At 50.3% G+C, this 19918-nt stretch overlaps 1 protein-coding gene across 1 annotated transcript in view; it reads right to left on the reverse strand.

Annotated features, from left to right (window-relative positions):
- Positions 1 to 5567: 5567 nt before the first annotated feature.
- LOC144180262 (endothelin-converting enzyme homolog) overlaps positions 5568 to 19918 on the reverse strand; it is a 34496-nt gene continuing 20145 nt past the window's right edge. The window contains exons 5-6 of the mRNA XM_077708639.1: positions 6552 to 6695; positions 5568 to 6161 (exon numbers count right to left, since the gene is read on the reverse strand). Of these exons, the coding sequence (XP_077564765.1) occupies positions 5823 to 6161; positions 6552 to 6695 (483 nt within the window). The 3' untranslated portion in view covers positions 5568 to 5822. The remainder of the gene's footprint in view (positions 6162 to 6551; positions 6696 to 19918) is intronic.

The raw sequence follows: 19918 nt of genomic DNA on the forward strand, positions 1-19918 counted from the left end.
ATTGCCAAATGATTCTGATGAAAATAGGGCTCTGAAAGCTACAGCCTTATTGAAAAGCTCATTAGAAAACTTGGAATTGATCGTATCATCAACAAAGAGAGATTGCAAGAAACGACACTGTTAAATACCTGGGTATAACTTTTACAAGTAAACTGAAGTGGGATGCACATGTAAACAGCACATACACAAAAGCATATCGCCAGCTAGGGTTCCTGCGTCGAAAACTTGCATTGGCGCCTTCTAATGTAAAACTGACAGCATATAAATCTCTAATAAGGCCGATCCTCGAGTACGCCAGCATTGTTTGGAACCCCCATCAAAAGAACCTTTCCAACTAATTAGAAAACGTCGAACACAAGGCCCTCCGCTTTATCTATTCAAAGTATTCGAGGCATGACAGTGTCACTGAGCTGTGCAGGCGGGCATGCTTACCGAGCCTTGCAGCCCGTCGCCGTGTCTGTTCCTTAAAGTTTCTTTTTCTTTTATATCACAATGGTTTAAACATAGATAAGGACAACTATATAAAGCCGCCTAACCATCACTCCCTTCGTACCAACCATAATAAGTGCATCAGACCATTCATGTCACGCTGTGACACTTTTAAATATTCATTCTTCCCGTCAGCAGTGGAAGAGTGGAACAAACTGCCACGTGAATGCGTTAACATTTCCTCTGCAGATTCATTTGTTCAAAATGTAGAAAGATTGTTTTATGAAGAGTAAAAGTTGCCCTTTTTTGTTTGTGAGCGCTTCGGAACACACTGATCACTGTAACACCTGCTGATGCCACGATGATGTTTTGTGACCTGGCCATGATTTTGTGCAAGAGCTTCCATCGTTCAGTTTTAGTTTCACCGGCATCTTGTGATTCTGTTTCTTTCGTTATGTGCGATATTGCTTGGTTTCTACTCGAGTGTGTATATTTGCACGCCAACCCTGTATGAGCCTGAGAAAGGCTTACAGTATTAAATAAATAAATAATAAATAAATAAATACCCTTGGTGGAATCAGGGGTGCTATTCCGTGGCACAAGGCCTGAGATTGAGCGCTACTCCGGAGACACGAGTTCTGGTGACGCCAACGTATGACGATGGCAATATTTTGAGGCGGAGTTCAAATGCTTTAAAATGCGATTCGTGCTATTTGCTGATTATGGAGGTGACGTAACCAGCCCAGAGCAGCTCGCTCCAAGGAGGCGCGGATAGGGCATGGCGCATTTTTGAGCGCGTTCTCTCGCTCCACTTTTGCCCTGCGAATCCAACTACTTCACTTTATAGCGTTTTTATTTTATTAGGCTGTATTTCATTACAAAGTTCGTTTTTTTTTATTTCGGGCGTTCATAAGAGCTTCTTGTTAGAAATTTTTTGTCAGAAGAAGTTGTTCTACCGTCGGTGGCAGACACTGCAATCACGTGACTATATATATATATATATATATATATATATATATATATATATATGGCGGACCGGTAAAAAAAGAAAGCGGGTGATGGACGCCACATTCAAAATAATTGCTGCTCGTTATTACGTTATCGAAACCCTCCGTACGCTTTTCGATACGAAATTTCCTCGGGCCCTTAAAGGGGCCATGAAGACAAAATACAAGTTTGTTCTGTTCGAAATATTTTTGGGTTTTATGGTGCCCCGAGTGCTTGTTTGGAAGCAAACGATGCTCTATTCACTGACAAATTAATCAACTTAAGTTAAAAATCTTGATTCTCCCGCCAAGTCGTGTGTTTTCGCGACGTCTGCAATGATGTCATATGTGCTGGGGAGTCTCGTTTACCTATATTCAATCTAGATGGTGCCACCATACCACGGCGGGCCGTTTTCTGCCTTTGTTTTTGACCGTATTTGTACCTGGCTTGTTTTTGTTAGTGTATAAAAATATCGTTTCGGGAAACATGGTGTTCGCTCGATGAATATGTTCACGTAAGACAGCGTCGCTTACTCCAATCGGCCTGCGTCGTCTGAGACAAACCCGAAGCACCGCAGTGCTGTAACGCTAAAACAGCATAGTGCGCGCAGTGCCAACAGCAGTACGCATCGGTACCTCTATGTTTACGTGTACTTTCGTAACTTCTATTGTTTGCCCCACCATGCTTACTACTATAAAAAAATGTGCCCTAAATGTAAGCGCGAATAGCTCGCTCGGCAAGCTTATAAGCTCAGCCTAATTTACGCTTGCTTTCACCGACCTCACCCCGTCGCAGAGATGTCGCATATGACATCATAGGTTCTGTTGCTGGAAATGAGCTAGTGGGTCGCATGGCCACTCCATTTTCCCCCCTAATTATATAGCTTATTTGAGCGACGCTTACGTTAAACGTGATTCTAAGGAGTCAATCTTTCGAATGAACCGAACTTGCGTTTTGTCTGCATGGCCCCCTTAATTAAGTCTGCTCTCGTGCTTCGAAGGCGAAAGCCTGGCGGACTTCACTGCTGCCGTGCATTGGCGTCTATTTCGAAGCTTTCGCTTCGTTGTTTTCTGGCGCGAAGAACTTCAAGCGGCTTTTTTCTGCCGTCTCTTTATTCACTCCATTTCCTTAGTTTCATGTCGGGAATTGTCAGCAACCACACTTGCACACGTGACACCTTCCCTAGAACAAGGGTACGTTCTTCGCTCCTCGTGTGCGCCTGTCAGTTTATTCTACAGCTTGTGCGTTTCGAATTCATGTTGTGTGAATTTTGTGAAGCGGGCACATTAGCCCCTCAAAGCTCCCCATTCTGGCGAATCCCCCAAGTGCGGTATGTGCCTCGTAGAAAGGAACGACGACGACAACTTTTGTTTCGCCGCTGGTAGTGCTCTGCTACGCGAGTTCAAATCCCATCGGATCACACGTCCTTGTTACTTACTGTTTGCTGCATCGGCGGCCATTTTCTTGATGGGACAACAATAACGACGGTTTTTCGCAGAATGAGGCACCTGAGGATTTCGCCTTAATATCCATAAGTCACAGGATCCGCGTGGGCATGTGCCATGTGCGCATGTGGGAATGCGGTTCGGGCTCTTCTCTCTCTCTCTCTCTCTCTGAATATTCGCTTAAAGGAGCACTGACACCAATTTTTAGCGTTAATATTCATGTGCAGCTTTCCCGCTCATGGCAGTCCTTTCAACAGCGATTATCGTGTAGTTATTTAGCGTAATTGAAATTTATTTTGCGCTGCTAATATTGGGGGTGAGAACTTGCTTTGCGCAGAGTTTCAAGTCTTGCACGTTTTGCGGCTAGGTTCCTGAGCCATGGAAACTATCCCATACAAATGCATGGGGAGTAAGATTTGACAGCGAATTGCACATAAAATATTCAGAATCCTGGAAAATTCTCCTAGTGTTTTCATCTCCACGTTGGCGTCTTGCTTTGTGACAAATATCACTTTCCTGAAGTGGTTTCCCTAGGTTCCTGAGAGGTCGGAATTTTGAGCGAGAAAGCTGGGTATGATTGCACAGTTCGCTTCCTTCACTCAACAGAATACCCTGGCTGAAATATGAGCGGCCTGCGACGCGAAGAACATAGTTCAATCGGATCTCATTTATCGCGCCGACGGAGCAGCGCGCGGAGCGCCACTCAGCAAATGGACATCAGCGCGACATCACTCCAGGAGAGGAAAAAGAAGTGACGCGACAGCGCTCGTTAAAAACTCGTGACGTCGCTTCACGCGCGCGGCCCCACGAGCGGCGAGCGGGCGCAACACCCTCTCAAGCGGGCGCCGGTGACGTCCGCACAAAGCGGTGAGGTCAGGCAGGGAGTCTGTCATATGCGCCGTTCGGGATGAAAGCGCGGGAATTTGAAACAAACGATTTTCAGGCTGTTCAATGTAATTAACTATCGCGCGCTGAAGTATTTGAAGTGCTGTTTCAGGTTGGCCAGACCATTAAGCATCGATAAAAGCAATAAAAGTGTAACATAAAATTTTCGTGTCAGTGCTCCTTTAATGAGAGCGTACATTTTTTACTTTTTTTCACAAGGCTATTTTTATTCGCTCACAGTATAGTTTTTCTTCCTCAGAAAAGCGTGTGGAAGCTTGCTCATAAAGTTTTTCTGCATACCAGTCAGCTCAACCATGTATCGTGCTTCAAAAACGCAGGGAGAAAAAGCGGCGAGTTCCTGGTGGAGACGTAATGGACATTTAATATTTCTGACCTTTACTTCACATATCACAAAGGTGCTAAACTACGTAGGTCTGCGCCAACACATGTTAAAAACATTTTCCTGCGCAAACAAGGCAGAACGATAGAAAGCATTCGCTTCTTGACTCGTCATTAAAGGGGCACTGACACAAAATTTTGAAGGCGAGATAACTTCGGAGATAGATTGGTGGGAACACATATACATCATCTGCAAAATATCAGCGGCGAATACAGCCTAGAACATATTTAAAATCAATTTTAAAGTGTGCGAAACGCAACCGAGCAGCCAGCAGAGGACCACGCGCAATTGTAAATAAACAACATCCACACACGTCACGAGTTTGTGTTTGCCGCTTCCGCACTGCCGGCGCTTTTTGCCGGCTCGCCCGGCTCGCCGCTCCAATCGGAGGGCCGGAGGGCGGAGCTTCTGCTCTCGAGAACGAACGACCCGATCGTTGGCGGCGGAGGCGCTGTGATTTCGTCAGCTCATCGGGCAGCTGGCCACGACCAAAGTTCTACAGCGATTCCAGGCACTCTGTTTCTATTACTGTTTATTACCATTGGATGCGAAAACGCGGCGGAGGCACGAAAAGCCCACTGAGCTAGCCGCACGGTAGCTGTGCAGGCGGCGGCCACGGCCGCGGCCGGCGCAGGTAGCTTGAGTGATAGCTTGTTACCGCTGCACGAAATTGTCCCCAAGTCCCGACCATGGTGGCTTACATGAGAAAGGAGTTAATGATGCGATGGTGGGTTGCATTAAAAATTGTCATCTGCACCGCTTACGAGAGCGGCACGCGAATATCCGCCGCAGTGCTAAGCCGAACACATCTGTAGGCGGACCTGTAGGCAGACCGGCCGGCTGCTCCCAGCGCGCGTCTTGCCACCCACCGTCTCGAGCGTCGCGCGTCGTTCTTTAGCCGCGGTAGCATTTGCACTCGCAGCGCCTGCGTCACATCCACGGTCGCTTTTTAATTAAGCGCCTCACGAGATCAGTACGTGGGGGCATTCGCAGAAACTGCCGTCGATGCGGATTCGACAGTGCTACGGCGGCTCTGCCTCCGACGGTCACGTGGTCAGCTTTGTTCACACAAAATCCACAAAATCCATCGTTTCGCGGCACTCGCTGAAACCGAAACTGCGACTGGCCGCATTGAAAATGCCTCTAATTAAACAACCGTCGCACGCTGAAGCAAATGAGGTTTCTACAGGTTATAAGTAGGTCACTAGCTACTTATCGCAACAAAAAAAACAAGATGCAAAATTTTTGTGTCAGTGCCCCTTTAACTGTATTACGCGCATTTGGTGGTTTATTTACCAGCTAAAGACCACTCGTGGCAGTCCTGTCGGTGGACTGTGGCAGAGCAGCAGGCATATTTTTGAGCAGAAAAGCCCATTATAGCTTTGTTAGGATTAACCATGATAATGCCCTAAAACATTGTACACCAGTTTCGGTGTGTAACTGAAACAAATAGCGTATTTATTGATGTCGCTGCAAAGATAACAAAGAAATGGAAGCCAGCGCTGTAATTTATGTGTAGATTTGTTAGCGTCCTCTTCGCGATTGCTCTTTCTAGAACCCGTGGGCTATAGACGCTGTTGATGGCGTCATTTTAAACTCGTGCTATGATGGGGACAGGCAAGGGTCCTGGCGTTTGTCGCCGAATGTCCGGGCCTCCTTCAGCGGCGTCGGGCAATCTATAACCAGAAGGAGCACTTTCGGGCCGGGTTCATGTGGTCGTGGCGGCGGCAACCGAAGGCGTCCGAGAACTGCGGCATGTGCATGAGCGGCACGATGCAGCGCAGGAGGCCCCGGGCGTAGTTTTGGTTGCGGTGCACGTTCAGCGGCCGGCACCACTTGACGCAGTGGCCGATGAAGAACAGCTGCTCGGAGCTGAAGCCCGCTACCGAGAAGCAACGCTGGTCCGGCGACAGGTCCCGGAAGGCCCGGTACGCCACGTAGGCGCCCCCGAAGTCGGCCAGGTTCTCAGGGTCCTGCTTCGCTCCGTCCTCCCAGTGCCGCAGGGCGCGTTCCACCTGCGGCCGCCGTACAAGGCGGGCCCCGTTTGGAAGCGTTTGCAGCTGGCAACACCGCGTTTGACGTGCGCCCGCGGGGCCTGTTCGGACGACAGCGAAATGGAAGGCTGGGCCATTTGGTCAGGGTGCTTTTCTGTCCGTGCCGTTGGGGCCTCCGCCAACCGCCTGCCCTGAACACAATGATAAATGAAGTGAAGCTACTACATACTACTCTCTGTCCGACGTCATTGCGCTCTGTTCTACGCCAAGATGTGTGTGATGACGCTCCGATCATTGGCGACGAGCGAGGTGCCCCGCGCTTGTCTACCTCTTCGATCCCCCCCCCATCGGCCATGGATGTCCGTCGGTCATTTCTTTGGCCGATGCGTGTGCCCGTTGCAAGCGCCTCACCTCCACGTGGCTCGTACGAATGCACTTCAGCCTGTCCTCGTAGCTCGCCATGGACGACCGGCTCCACCAGTTCCAGCGCTTGCCACGGTCGTCCCAGTCCCGGCCGTTCTTGTCGTACGCGTGCGTCATCTCGTGACCCAAGGCCTGCGTCGACGGCATCCCGCTTGTTTTGTGCCAGAGCGGATTTATTCGTGCAAACACGCGCGACCTCCGCCATCATCATCAGAGTAGAGTAGTACAACGAAAAAAGTTGTGATATTTGTGCTACATTCTGTTTCCGCCGGTCGAGGAAAAAAGCAACACATGAAGGCTTTGCTTTTTTTATCTTACCATTTCTAGTGTGGGGAAGGTGTAAGCGGCACTTACTTATCAGGAAAATATTGTCGCCGGTATACCGGCACTTTTATCTTGTCGTTTTTATTTTTTTTTATCTGCACACACCGAAGGTTCCGGGGAGGACTTAAGTGGACACAACAAAATAAATAAAAACAAGAATTTGTTCGGGACTCTTCTATCAGCAGTGTAAATGAAAAAAACGCGATCGATGTTACCAGAAATTGTGGGGATCCGCTAGATCTCCTTTCCTCCTCCCGCAAGCGTGACCTTCAAACGAGCGCGCTTTCTCGCGCCGAATGTGACGTAAACTCGCGGGCCGACGCGCCGGCGGGCACCAACTGCCCCGCCGCCGCTGTCGCTCCTCCTCACCGGGGAACCTGCCTCCTCTCCCCAACACCGGCTAGATTTCAAGGCCGTAGGGCTGCCGCAATGACGTCACGGGATGAGGCCCCAGTGGCGCCGGCGAACGCGGCGGAAAACCAGTGTTTCGTGCACGTTTTAGGAGACAACGCTCGCACGTCCGCAGATACTGCGATTTTAAAGACGACAGTCTTTCTTGGGCTACTTAAACCCAGAAATTTTGGTATGTCTATAGGTCTGTATGTCTGTCCGACTGTGTGCCTGTAACTCGATTCAGCCACGCGGCCAAAGTAAAATGCTTACTGCACAATACATGACTTGCACTGACGTCACGGCGAGGAACCCTGGGATACCATTCCGCCATGCCGGTGCAGTGGTGCTGTTAGCCGTAGCGATCGTGCGTCCACTGCCAGCGCGTCGCAGTGGTGATCTGTGCAATTGTTGGATGCTCGAACCGTACATGTTGGACCAAATCAACAAACAAATTTTTTTTCGCCTTCCGAAGGTAATCGAGCATCAGGGCGACCGCACGAAAGAGCTATGTGTGAAACGACGCAGTCTGTGGCTGGCCCAGATAAACCGCGCCGATCTCAACACCAAGAGGACTGGCATACGTGTTTGTGGCGCACACTTTGTAAAAGGTAAGCCATCGGCGTGTGCACGATAATTATTTATCTGTGAGACTTGGAAGCACTACGGAGAATCTAGTTTTTAAACATGCCCTTGCGTCCGTAGGCAGACCGTCACAGCTGTGGAAGGAGGCGGACCCCGTCTGGGCCCCGACGCTGTTACTCGGCTACAACGCGAAACAGGGAGATCCCGAACGCCACGCTCGCGCAAAAAGACGACGGAACCAGGCCCGTGCAGCTGACGCCGAGCGTAGAGCCGAGGCAATGGCAACAACACAGACGACGCATCCGGACGCAGCTGCCGTTTCTTCGTCGTCGCCGGCGCCAGCGGAAGACGGAGTCGGGGTAGAGAACAGTGACGAAACAGGTGAGCGTTTTTTCGTCAACACGTAAATGTGGGCTTGTTGGTTCGAACTGTGAAACATGGTTAAGTAGCGCGATAAAAACGGGACAAAATTAGATAACACAGAACTAGCGCTAGTCCTGTGTTCTCTACTTTCGTCGTCGTGGTTTGAAACCGAGCGTGTCAAAAGTGGAGAGAAAGTTTTTTTTTTTATCCGGCGGAGTACCTCAGATGTTGAATCTCCGCATGCTTATTTGCCAGTCCCGTCACCAATAACTCCTCTCCGCATCTCAAGTGAATTTTTCGCGCTGCTTGATCATCCATGCAACAACTTAATTTTGTTCCAGGGATGGCAGTCCAGACAGACCTGACAATGAGTGACATTGAAGCCATGGAGATGGAGTGCTTATCCCTAAACGAGCGCCTCTACGCTGCGCGAAATGAAAACGAGCTGCTGGAGCTGACTGAAGATGCCCTGAAATGTAGCGACACCAAAGTTGTGTACTACACCGGCATAGCGAATTTTCAGATCCTTTACGCACTGTTCAACGTTGTAGCGGGGTTTGTGTCGCATAACGCTAACAACAGCTTGCTGAAGTTTCAGGAGTTCCTGCTTTTCTTAATGAAGTTAAAGCTACATTTGCACATCACTGACCCTGCTTTTAGGTTTAACGTGTCAGAGGCCACAGTGTCGCGCATATTCGACAAATGGCTGCATGCTGCCTACTGCCGCCTTAAGTCTCAGATATTGTGGCCGCCTAGAAGTGTTTTGCAACGCACAATGCCTCAAGCCTTCTACGATTCTTTTGGGGAAAATGTTGCAGTCATCATTGACTGTTTTGAGATAAAGATAGAAAGGCCTTCATCATACTTGCCCCGAAGTGAGACATGGTCTCAGTACAAAGGCAGCAATACGGCAAAGTATTTGATTGGCATTGCACCTCAAGGCATTGTTAACTTCATCTCTGAAGGCTGGGGAGGGCGTGCTAGCGATAGACACTGTAAGGTTTGACCATGGAGGTCGTTGCACTGCGGGTGCCCCCAACGACGGAGACGCGGAGACGGCCGTCACCCTTCGGAGGGCCGCTAACAATTAGGCCGTCTCGACGCACGGCGCCTACGGAAACGACCAGGGTCGTGTCCGGCCCGGGACAAAAAGGCGCCGCTCTCTTTGACAAGTCGACACTGGCGCCGAGATAACAGTTCTTCGGGAGGGCAGCGTTCCGGACGATCTGGTAACCCCCCACGGCACCATTGACCTCGTGTCGGCATTCGGTGAAAAGGTCAAAGCGAAACTCGTTGTCGTACCGCTGGCAGTGTTCGGAGGGCAGTCGCTCATTCAGGAGATTGACGACGCGACGCCGGTGATGTGCGCGCTTACCGACAAGCTGACGCACACCGACTGTCTGATCTCAGCGGACACCTGGGGGAAGCTGAAGACGTCACTGGGCGAGCCAGACAGCGCTGCGCGCGTAGAGGCTGTACAAACACGAGCCCAGCGAATCGCGTCCGAGAGCGAGAGCCCCCGTTCGCCAGAATCGCAGCCTTCCCAACCCACGCCCGACGTTGAGCCCCCATTAGGAGAGACGATCGGAAGCGAGAACCGTAGTATAGAAGACGGCGAGCATTCGGCACCGGGCACAAACAGCGACGTCCAGAAGTTCCGTGTCGAACAACTGCACGACGAGTCGCTACGCAAGGCTTGGGTAGACGCCGAGAGAGGCAAGGCGGGTATGCACATCGTAGACGGGATGCTCTACCACAGAGACAAGGTGCTCGGGCAGAGTGTACAGCAGTTAGTACTACCAGAATCGCGCCGCAGCGCCGTGCTTCGTCTCGCGCATGAATCGTACTGGGGCGGTCATCTAGGCTTCCGCAAGACCAAGGCGCGTATCAGGCATAGCTTCTTCTGGCCGAACATGGAGACAGACATTCGGGACTACTGCAGTCGGTGCCACGGTTGTCAGGTGCGATCGGACAGGCGGCAGGCTGAACGGGTGCCCATAGCGCCATTGACGCGACCTAGGTTGCCTTTTCAAAAAGTCAACATCGACGTGATCGGCCCTATTGACCCCCCGTCTGCGCGAGGGCATCGGTATGCGCTTTGCATAATAGACCTGTGCACCCGATGGCCGGAGGTGGTTTGCCTGAGGTCGCTAACGGCCAAAGCCACTTGCGAGGCACTGCTTTCCGTGTTTAGCCGCACGGGAATACCCGAAGTGGTGTGCTCGGACTGCGGCACCAACTTTACAGCCGCGCTGACGAGCGAATTCCTCGCGAAGCTAGGTTGCTCTCCGCGTTTCTCGACTCCCGACCACCCGGAAAGCAACGGCTCGGTCGAAAGGTGGAACAGAGTCTTTAAGAACATGCTTTTCCATGTGATCGTGAAAGACGCCAGAAATTGGGACAGGTTCGTCCCCTTTTTACTCTGGGCCTACCGGGAAGTGCCCCACGACACCACCGGCGTGTCCCCGTTCCGGATGCTGTACGGCCGCGACCCGGTGGGACCGCTTGCGATACTCAAGGGTAGTTGGGCAGGGGAGACCGAAATGCCAGCTGAGTTAGCGGAAGCCCCTGCCGATTACCTCAGACAGCTCAAAGAACAACTTGAACTTGCGGCTGACGTCGCTGAGCTAACCGCAAGCAAAAAACAAGAGTTGTACGCGTCGCAGTACAATAAGCACGCGACAGTCAAAACTTTCAGCGAAGGGGATACAGTGCTAGTCTTTGACGATAAACGGCCGGGAAAAATGTTCCCCAAGTGGCTAGGGCCTTACACCGTCAAGGGAAGGTACCGCGAACACTCCTATTACGTACAAACCCGAGAGGGTCGACGTTTACTCGTGCACGCGAACAGACTGCGTCCGTACCTGCGTGAGGTGGCTGCGTTAAGCGTTATGTTCCACGACGACTCTGACTTTGGGGATGTGGAATATACACCGCGAACCGTAAAACCGGAGCAGGCAAACGTCGGTCTCGCGCTGGAAAAAACCGCGCATCTGGACGACGCGACAGCCGCTCGAGTGCGAGGCGTTTTTGAGATTCACAAAGCCCTGTTCGAGGAGAAACAGGGAATCGCTAACGTGGGGGAGCACGGCATCAAGCTCTTCGAGGGGGCCGCTCCCAAGCGCGGCCACCCATACAGGATCCCCGAGGCTCTCAAGGGCGAAGTGACCAAGCAAATAGAGGAACTTCTCGAGCTAGGTTTGATATACCGTTGTGAGAGCTCGTGTGCCCATCCTATAGTCTGCGTGCCCAAAAAGGATGGCTCAGTGCGCTTATGCATCGATTACCGCGCGCTTAATGCGCTAACGGAAACTGACGCTTTCCCTATGGGCTGCCCGCAGGAGCTCATAATGCGCGTAGGATCGGCCAAATACATCACACTCATCGACCTAAGGCGGGGCTACTGGCAGGTGCCGCTGGCGACCGATTCTCAGCTTGCAACGGCCTTCGTGTCGCATCTAGGTCAGTTTGCGTGGAAGGTCATGCCGTTTGGACTAAAAAACGCAGCTGCAACTTTCCAGAGAAACATGAATGACGTGCTGTCCGGGCACGAGCACTACGCGTGCGCATACCTAGATGACATCGCCGTGTTCAGCGCGACACTCGATGAACACATTGAACACCTTCATCGTGTGTTCTCGACGTTGCAGGCAGCAGGCCTACACGCGAACATAGAAAAATGTCAAGTGGCTCAGCGCTCAATCCGCTACTTGGGGCATGTCGTGGGTTCCGGCACGCACGGGCCGGACCCCGCGAAACTAGAGGCCATTAACGGCCTGCAGGCCCCAAAGACCAAGAAGGAGTTGAGGAGCGCCCTGGGCCTTTGTGGCTACTACCGCAACTATGTCCCAAGGTACGCTGAGATAGCCCGGCCGCTGACACAATTGACGGGCAAAAGTGTGCCTACTCAAATTCCCTGGAGCAGTGAAGCTGACGAGGCGTTCAGGTCCCTGAAACAAGCCCTTTGTGAGGCCGTCTCTCTTGCCACCCCGGATCTGGCGAAACCTTATGTGCTTTCCACTGATGCGTCCGCTGTTGCAGCAGGCGCCTGTTTGGCGCAAATAGCCGACGACGGCTCTGAGGCTCCGATTGCCTTCGCGAGCCATCGGTTCACGCCAACGCAGACGCGGTGGGCCACCATTGAACGGGAAGCATTTGCAGTCATTTGGGGATTAAAGAAGTTCGAGACGTGGGTTTTTGGTGCCCAAGTGAAGGTCGTCACCGATCATAACCCGCTCTCCTACCTAACCAGCAGCGTGCCCCAGGGGGCGAAACTGACCCGCTGGGCCCTAGCGCTCCAGCGTTACAATGTAACCATCCAGCACCGCCAGGGCATCGCGCATGCAAACGCTGATGCTCTTTCTCGTTTGGCCAATGAATGCTGGGAGGAACAGCCGGCTCAGGTGGCATAGGGCTGGGGCAGAGGTGTGGCCGCGGGGACGACACCAGTGGACATGCGTGTACCTGCGAACCCTTTCGTGTGTGTGTTGCGCAGTGCCATGAACAATCGCGTCCCGATGGCTATGACTGCCGTTGAATGTTTTTTTTGTTTTCGCGGGTTGACGTATCAGCGTCTGACCGATCAGCGGAGGTGAACATTCCTTGAGCAGACCCTTGCGTCGCACGGCAATTTTAATTTATCTTCTACCTTGGTGCCCGCGGCTTGTTTTGTTGGTGTGTGCGTGTGCCTCTGTTCTGTGGACGTGTTTTGGTGCAGGGTGCGTGCACCGGCCAGATCCGCGGCTTGCGAAGTTTTGCGTGTCTCTGACTTGTCGGCCGCGCGGCTCAAACCCTTTTTTTTTTTTTGCTAATCCATTTAATCTAGTGGGATTAAATGTATCTTGTGTGGGAGGTGTAAGGTTTGACCATGGAGGTCGTTGCACTGCGGGTGCCCCCAACGACGGAGACGCGGAGACGGCCGTCACCCTTCGGAGGGCCGCTAACAATTAGGCCGTCTCGACGCACGGCGCCTACGGAAACGACCAGGGTCGTGTCCGGCCCGGGACAAAAAGGCGCCGCTCTCTTTGACAAGTCGGGTGGCGACGACCATGTGTGGAGGTTCTCCGAACGCACCTTGCTCGGTCGGGGAGTATTGTACCCGGCCTTGCCGTTTCTTGTTTTCTTTGAACTTTCCCTTCCCTCACCGAGGGTATTTATGTCAGGCCCGGCGAGAGGATGGGGTCTTTTTGCTCTGAACTTGCCGCAGGTCACGGGGAGAGTCCCGCCTGCGCCGGCTAGACACCGGCAATCTTCTAAGCCCCACTGCGGGCTAGTTCTGCTCCCGTTGTATATGCCTTGTAAATAATTCCTGTACATAAACTGTACATAGCTTGGACATCCGAGTCTGCCTCGTCCCTCACGGCGACACGAGACACCGCGGTGCATTCCTGGGTCCGGAGAAGACCTGAAAATTACTGACACATAAAAGAGCACCGCGGTCTTTTGGACAACTTACTTCCGGGTGATGTAGTTCTTGCAGACCGAGGGTTCAATGTGTCTGAAAGTGTGGGCTTCTACTGTGCGAGATTTCACGTGCCAGGGTTCACCAAGGGCAAGAAGCAACTGTCGGCAGCAGACGTGCTAAGCACCAGGAAACTAGCCAATGTCAGGATTCATGTCGAGAGGGTGATCGGGCTGATCAGAAATAAGTATGTAATCCTGATGGCCACGGTGTCCATCGACTATGTGGTTTGCCGACCTGGAGATAATTTGACTCCACTTGACAAAATTGTTACTGTTTGCTGTGCCCTTTCTAATCTGTGCCCTTCAATAGTAGCATCATTAAAACAGTCTGCTAATTGAGCAAGTGCTTTTCGTTGACGAATGACATTATATCGTCAGCTGTGATTGGAAACATTCTTTTTAAGCGAAAACGCCCGCGTGTACGAGATTTCGGCGCACGTTAAAGATCCCCAGGTGGTCAAAATTAATCCGGAGATCTCCAGTATGGTGTGCCTCATCGCCTGCGTAGCGTCGACTCGTTAAACCTCATAATCAATGGAAACTTTTTTTACTCCAGTTATTTCACTTATAATTTGAATGCAATGGAACATGTTGTACCGACTATGATTTCAAACAGCAGCAAAGTTATGGTTCAAGTCAAAGAAAGGAAGATATATCCCACGTGATTGTGCGTTTGAAAATTAGTTGGACACTAGTTAGTTTTCAGCTGTAGAAACCTCGTCTGTATATTATTATTGCACTACTTTGTTGTGACACTACAACACAAACTGGAATTTCTACAGTTCCACTGTGGTTACGCTCGAATTTTATAGTTCTATTTCTGCTGTTTGTTTTGTTCGAAATGTGTAGAGCAGCATTCTCGGCAGAATGCTCTTTTGCCAGCCAACGACTGGCAAGGTGACCATTTACCTTTTTGTTTGGATCTTATGCGCTGCTGTGCTTCAGGCGTACCATATTCTGTGTGTCGTGCATTACAGTTACAACTCTTTGAATTTACAAATTTGTGCAACTGCCCTTGCCACTGCACGTGATGTGACTTCTTGAGATTCATTACTTCGGTGTTGTTTGTAGGTTGGCAGTAATACAATTATTGTACAATGCAGTTTCAACACATTTTTGTATTCTGATGCTACGTGTGTTCAATGTTGTCTGGCGGTCATGTGCAGAGTGTTCGTTTTGAAAGAAACATGGCACTGAGGGCTTAATAAAGAAGTCAGTGTATGAAGGGGTGTCGGCAACAGCTCGTTGCTCGTATTAGCCCACCGCATCCATTCAGTTACACTTGAGCGACAATTGTCGCTGTCGCTCCACGTAATCCTTTATTTTAAGACTGCAAGCTCGTTCTGCATTCCCGTCACAAGAAACATTAGCGTGCTCTTTTAGCAATTTTCATCAAGATAGTCTGTTGCTTCACACTGGCAGGCACAGCTGTGGCAAAATAAACTGTGGAAGCCTGACATTAGTCCTTGTCTTATTTGCACTCGGGACAAAACCATTTCTTCTCTTTTGGTGCCCGTTTCAGTCCGACACAGGAGAAATGAAACCACTTGTAGCTGCACGCCTCGTTGTCGCAAGCTATACCATCTTGCCTGTGTCCGGTCCACGACAGAAGCAGTACTCTACTGTGTCTGCTGGCTGTTCTTCACGACTTCTGTCTTGCCTCTTGCCTCGTGTAGTATCGGCTGAGCAACTCGGGCAGAATGACATTCCGGAAAAACTGTCTTGCGGAAGAAAAAATGTTTCTGCAAAACTGATCATTGCGTCTCACTCTCTCGATGTGCAGCACATTTCGTCCCCACACCACAAAGTCGCAAAAGTCAACATGGCACACTGTCATCTGAGTCTGAATTTGGTAGTAGTACGCATGATTGTCCAAAAGCTGAAGTTTTCCGCCAGTGTAACTCAAACATGAAATGCTGGTGGTGATATCTTGAGCATCTCTTGGCAAAAATGGCCACTTAAATTCCACAACACCTCTCCCGAGCAGCTGCACGAGGTGATGGCATCCGGTGTTGCGCCGATGAACGGGTAAGCAGCACTCAGGTGGAGTCCAGACCTGTGGCACTCAAAGTTCTCGTGCTTTGTAGCTTCTTTGGCTTTGTAAGCCTCGAAAGCATCTTGCTCATGTTCTAAGCCCCACATGACGGTAGGAACTCTGAGGGAATTTTTTTCAGGGTAGCAAATCGATTTTACCAGTGATAAGCTAGGACTCTGCACACTTGTGTGGCACACACTTTTCATCACTGACGCAGTCACTCTGCCAGCAAGGAACCAGTCTGGCGAGTTACTTTGTTGCCTTGTTGCAGCCTCAACTGTCTTCACTGTGTCGTCCCTGATGGAAAAAGTGGCAAGAAAGTCGTCAGCCTTCTTCAAAAGCGTGTCGAGGTTGTCTTCCAAGTTCTCTTCAAGATACAGCTTCCTCAAGTGGGCAGGCTGTGTTTTCACAGGCTCCTGAAAGCTTTCGCAATACTCTGGAAGCACAGAAAATACTGCAGGTGTGACACCTGTGCTCTGAAATGATCTGTACAGGTCGCCAAGCTCCTCTTGGGTTGCTGGTGGGATGTCCATTCGTTTTTTTGATTCGTTCACTGCTGAACTGCTGCTGTTAATGATGTCGTCAATTTTTCGCTTCTTCCCTCTCGACGAAGTGAAGTCGATGTCCTTTAGCCTCTTGAACTCCACCTTCTCCACGTACGCAGGAAGCCAGATGTTCGTTTTTGAGGTGCAGCTTGTAGCGTTTTTCATCTTCACACCTGTTTCAACTGCATACAGGCAGGCTCCAACATGAGAACAGGCCTCACCTGCTACTGCCATACAGGTGCAATGAGCAGTGAGCATGACCCCGCTTTTCTGGCACAAAATCCACACATGCAGAGGCTGATCCCGCAACCTTTGCGAATGGTTCACCTGCGAGAGAAAAAAATGCAATGCACAAGTTTTTCTTGCCCACATCTCTGCGCGAGCGCTCGTCACTGTTGATCGTGTCTCAAAACGTAACCGGCAACAGCGAAGAGTTGTTCTAGCACGGCCGTTTCTATTTCGAGCATTCCGTGCAAGATTTCCGAACCGACGAAATAGTAAAAAAGATCCCGGCTGCTTACCTCTCCGAGCAGAAGCACTTTGTCGTCTTGCAGCTGTTAAGCCGACAGGGACTTCACCCACCCGCTCGTGAAGTAATTATGTGCTTCGGTAGACTTGAATGCCTTCATCTCTTCTAGTGTGAGGAAGTTGGCAGAAAACACGAGGTAGTTGAGGATGTCGCCGTAACTTATCTCCGGAAACGAGTCCACATCGCCGGCCGTGTCCATGCCCGGTCGTTGTCGCACAGCCGCACCTTTTCCGCATACCGCACGCGTGCAGGCCCCGTAAGGTCCGAGCGGTAGGTCGCGTTTAAAGGTTTTTTGCTCGCTACCAGCGGCATGCCGCAGGAAAAGCGCGAAAAGCGACTAGCTCAGCAGCAAACGCGTGCGCTCCCCGAACTGCACCACTGCACCGATATGGCTACCGCCGCGCGAGCGCTCGAGCGTGACGTCACGTGCAAGCTATGTATAGTCTTATATACTCACAGCCAAATGTAAACACCTAAGCCCCAGTTTATATGTTCATACTTGTCAACTTTGTTGAACAAGAACAAGACATTACACAAACATAAGACAGGAAATTAGTACACAAGGGATATTTACAGTGTTCCTTTATTAAAAAAATTCATGCATGCTTGGTTTGTTTGATAGCAAATGATATTCTACATCTACTGCAGAAACCCGCCACCTGCTGTTCTGTTGCCCGCGCCACCTCCTGGCGGCATATGAGAAATAACGCGGCAACAGCAAAGAAAGGTTCCACTAGCTAGGTTTCACGTTCTGCTTGGAACGCACGTGGAGCATGGCAACGTAGTTCTATAAACCTTGAAGGCGGCCGCCTCGATTCACGCGCGTCTCCACCGTACTGCAGCGCTGGCATCGAGGAACCCCGCCTGTCGCAGTGGAACGCGGTAAATTCAAATCGCCTTGAGAAAACCTTTAGTGCGTTTACCTTGAGATGAGCGCGACGGAACAGAAACAGCATGAGAGGTGAGCGGGAACGCAAAGAGGGGAATTTCCTTGGCAAATGTGTACAAAGACTATCGTCTTTCGATGACATTTGCAACGGAAGGAGCAGATACACGACCAATTTTTTTACCTTGTACGGTTAGACCCAATAAACGATGTGGGAAAAAATCTGATTTAGCATCCTAGTATTAATTGTTCCGCGCGGTAACAAAATATTGCATAGGGCTTGTTAATGTTTTGATGTCCCTGCTTTACCGCCACAGCAATAGAGGGAAACAAACGAATGATTTCAACAACCTGATTATCAAAGACGATTTATTCAGGTAAAAGAAACCACAGTTACCACACCTATTCTACTTGTTACTCAGTGTTTGAAGCTTCTTTTTTTTCGACTTTGCACTCACGTCACGAATCTCATCATTCATTATGGAGCATAAGTTGTTCAGAAAAATGTTCGTACTGCACCACAAAATGTGCTTAAGGACAACATATTTCGTGTGTCCAGCATCACAGCCATCGAAATCAAATGGATCATCATCAGTGAGTAGATCCACAGTGATATCTGTCGCCAGTTGATGCTGATTGGGAATCGTTAAGACGTCGTCTCGTCTTGACAATTCCTCCGCGACTGCGTAGCTGTGTGCAACGTCGTTGACAGCAAACATTGAGGGATGTACGAGCCCTCCCCTGTGAAGCTGCTTCACAAGGTCGTAGTTCGGGTCCTCCACGGAGACAGTGTGATCTGTCTGGTTCACGTTCCTGTCCCATTTCTCCACAGCATCAATGACCTCCATAATTTCTTCCTTTCCTGTAGCTGCATCGGGAACCTAGATGTGACGTCCGAGTTTCCTAGTCGCGTCCTTCAAATAATGAAACACTGCCGAAATCCGGTGGATGGTGACGGAATCCTTTATGCTCGGGGCATCCTCATCAACGGTGTCTAGCAGGATGAGGCATTCATTCGCTTCTATTGCGTGCCAGAATTAAAGCCGATAAATCGCACCTTCTCCCACATCTTTGATGGACTGAATCCTGTCCTCTTCGACTTTCTGCAGTGCACTTGACTCCAGGCGCAATCGTTTCGCCTACGGAGCTTCTCTCGCTTTGCGCTGTGAGGTCAGATATTTCGGGCAATCGGGGAATATTGACGGAACTGCCCCTGGGAGTAGGCGCGCAAACACCAAGGAGCCAGTGACTGTTCGCCCAGTACGACGTTTCAAGTGTGATGTCTTCCGGGTGGAAGTGAAGCTCACAGACATAAACACCTTTTGTGGCTAGTACTTCAGACCTCTGCTTTAAATTGTAATCCTTAGCAGTACTGCTGAGCTTGGACGTTGCATATCAATATTCAAAAATTGTTGATGGCTAATAACAGCAGCTCATCTCGCGCTGAATAAAATACATAAACTGCGAAGAACCACTCGTCCTCGTGTTGTCGGTTGGAAGGAAGTTTTCTCGCGGTACAGCTCCATTTATTCCGCAAATCTTTAACCTTCGCAAATCGGAGTATCCCTACTTTGGATCTGTTATTGTAGTTCCTGCGACACCGAGGTACACAACACTCGTTCGGCATCACGCGCTCACCTGTTTACGCACACACGTGGTATTTGGTTCTGTTTTAGTGTAAGTAATCGTAGTAATATTTGGCGTCTGTTTATTTAGCGCCAGATTTCATGCTACCCCCTCCCCCTCAATTTTTGTTTTGATATCTGCCTCGTCCTCCAGCGTTGTTTGTCCAGGAAAGACCGAGGTGGTCTGTTTCTTCATTTGTACAACTTATTGACGGTCGCTAACAATGATGACGTAATAAAATGTGATTGCTAGTACGTTATAATTACACTGAGCGAAGAGAATGACTGTTGTCAGAGGGGCATGATTCCGCTGGTGGGGCAGGAGAGGAACAGGTAACGACGGAATGGTGATACAGATGTCACAGTTCAAGGTTGTGGTGGGGTCCGCGCAAGGCTGTAGAAAAAAAGTGGGAGGGGGAGTGTTATTGCGTCGATGTTCGTAAGGAGAAAGGGGTGATTTTTTTTCCTGTTTCAACGTCGGTGCCGCTGCTGCTGTATATTGGACTTGGCGATAAGAGACATCGTAAGCGCCTTCATTTTTGGTTGTATACTGTTCCTTTTATTTTTTTTCCATTCGTTAAACAAGATTTCGATAAACAGTTAGAAAATC

This window comes from Haemaphysalis longicornis, unplaced genomic scaffold (assembly GCF_048455015.1).
Source record: "Haemaphysalis longicornis isolate Haplotype H1 unplaced genomic scaffold, Haemaphysalis longicornis Haplotype H1 scaffold_4, whole genome shotgun sequence".
NCBI lineage: Eukaryota > Metazoa > Arthropoda > Arachnida > Ixodida > Ixodidae > Haemaphysalis > Haemaphysalis longicornis.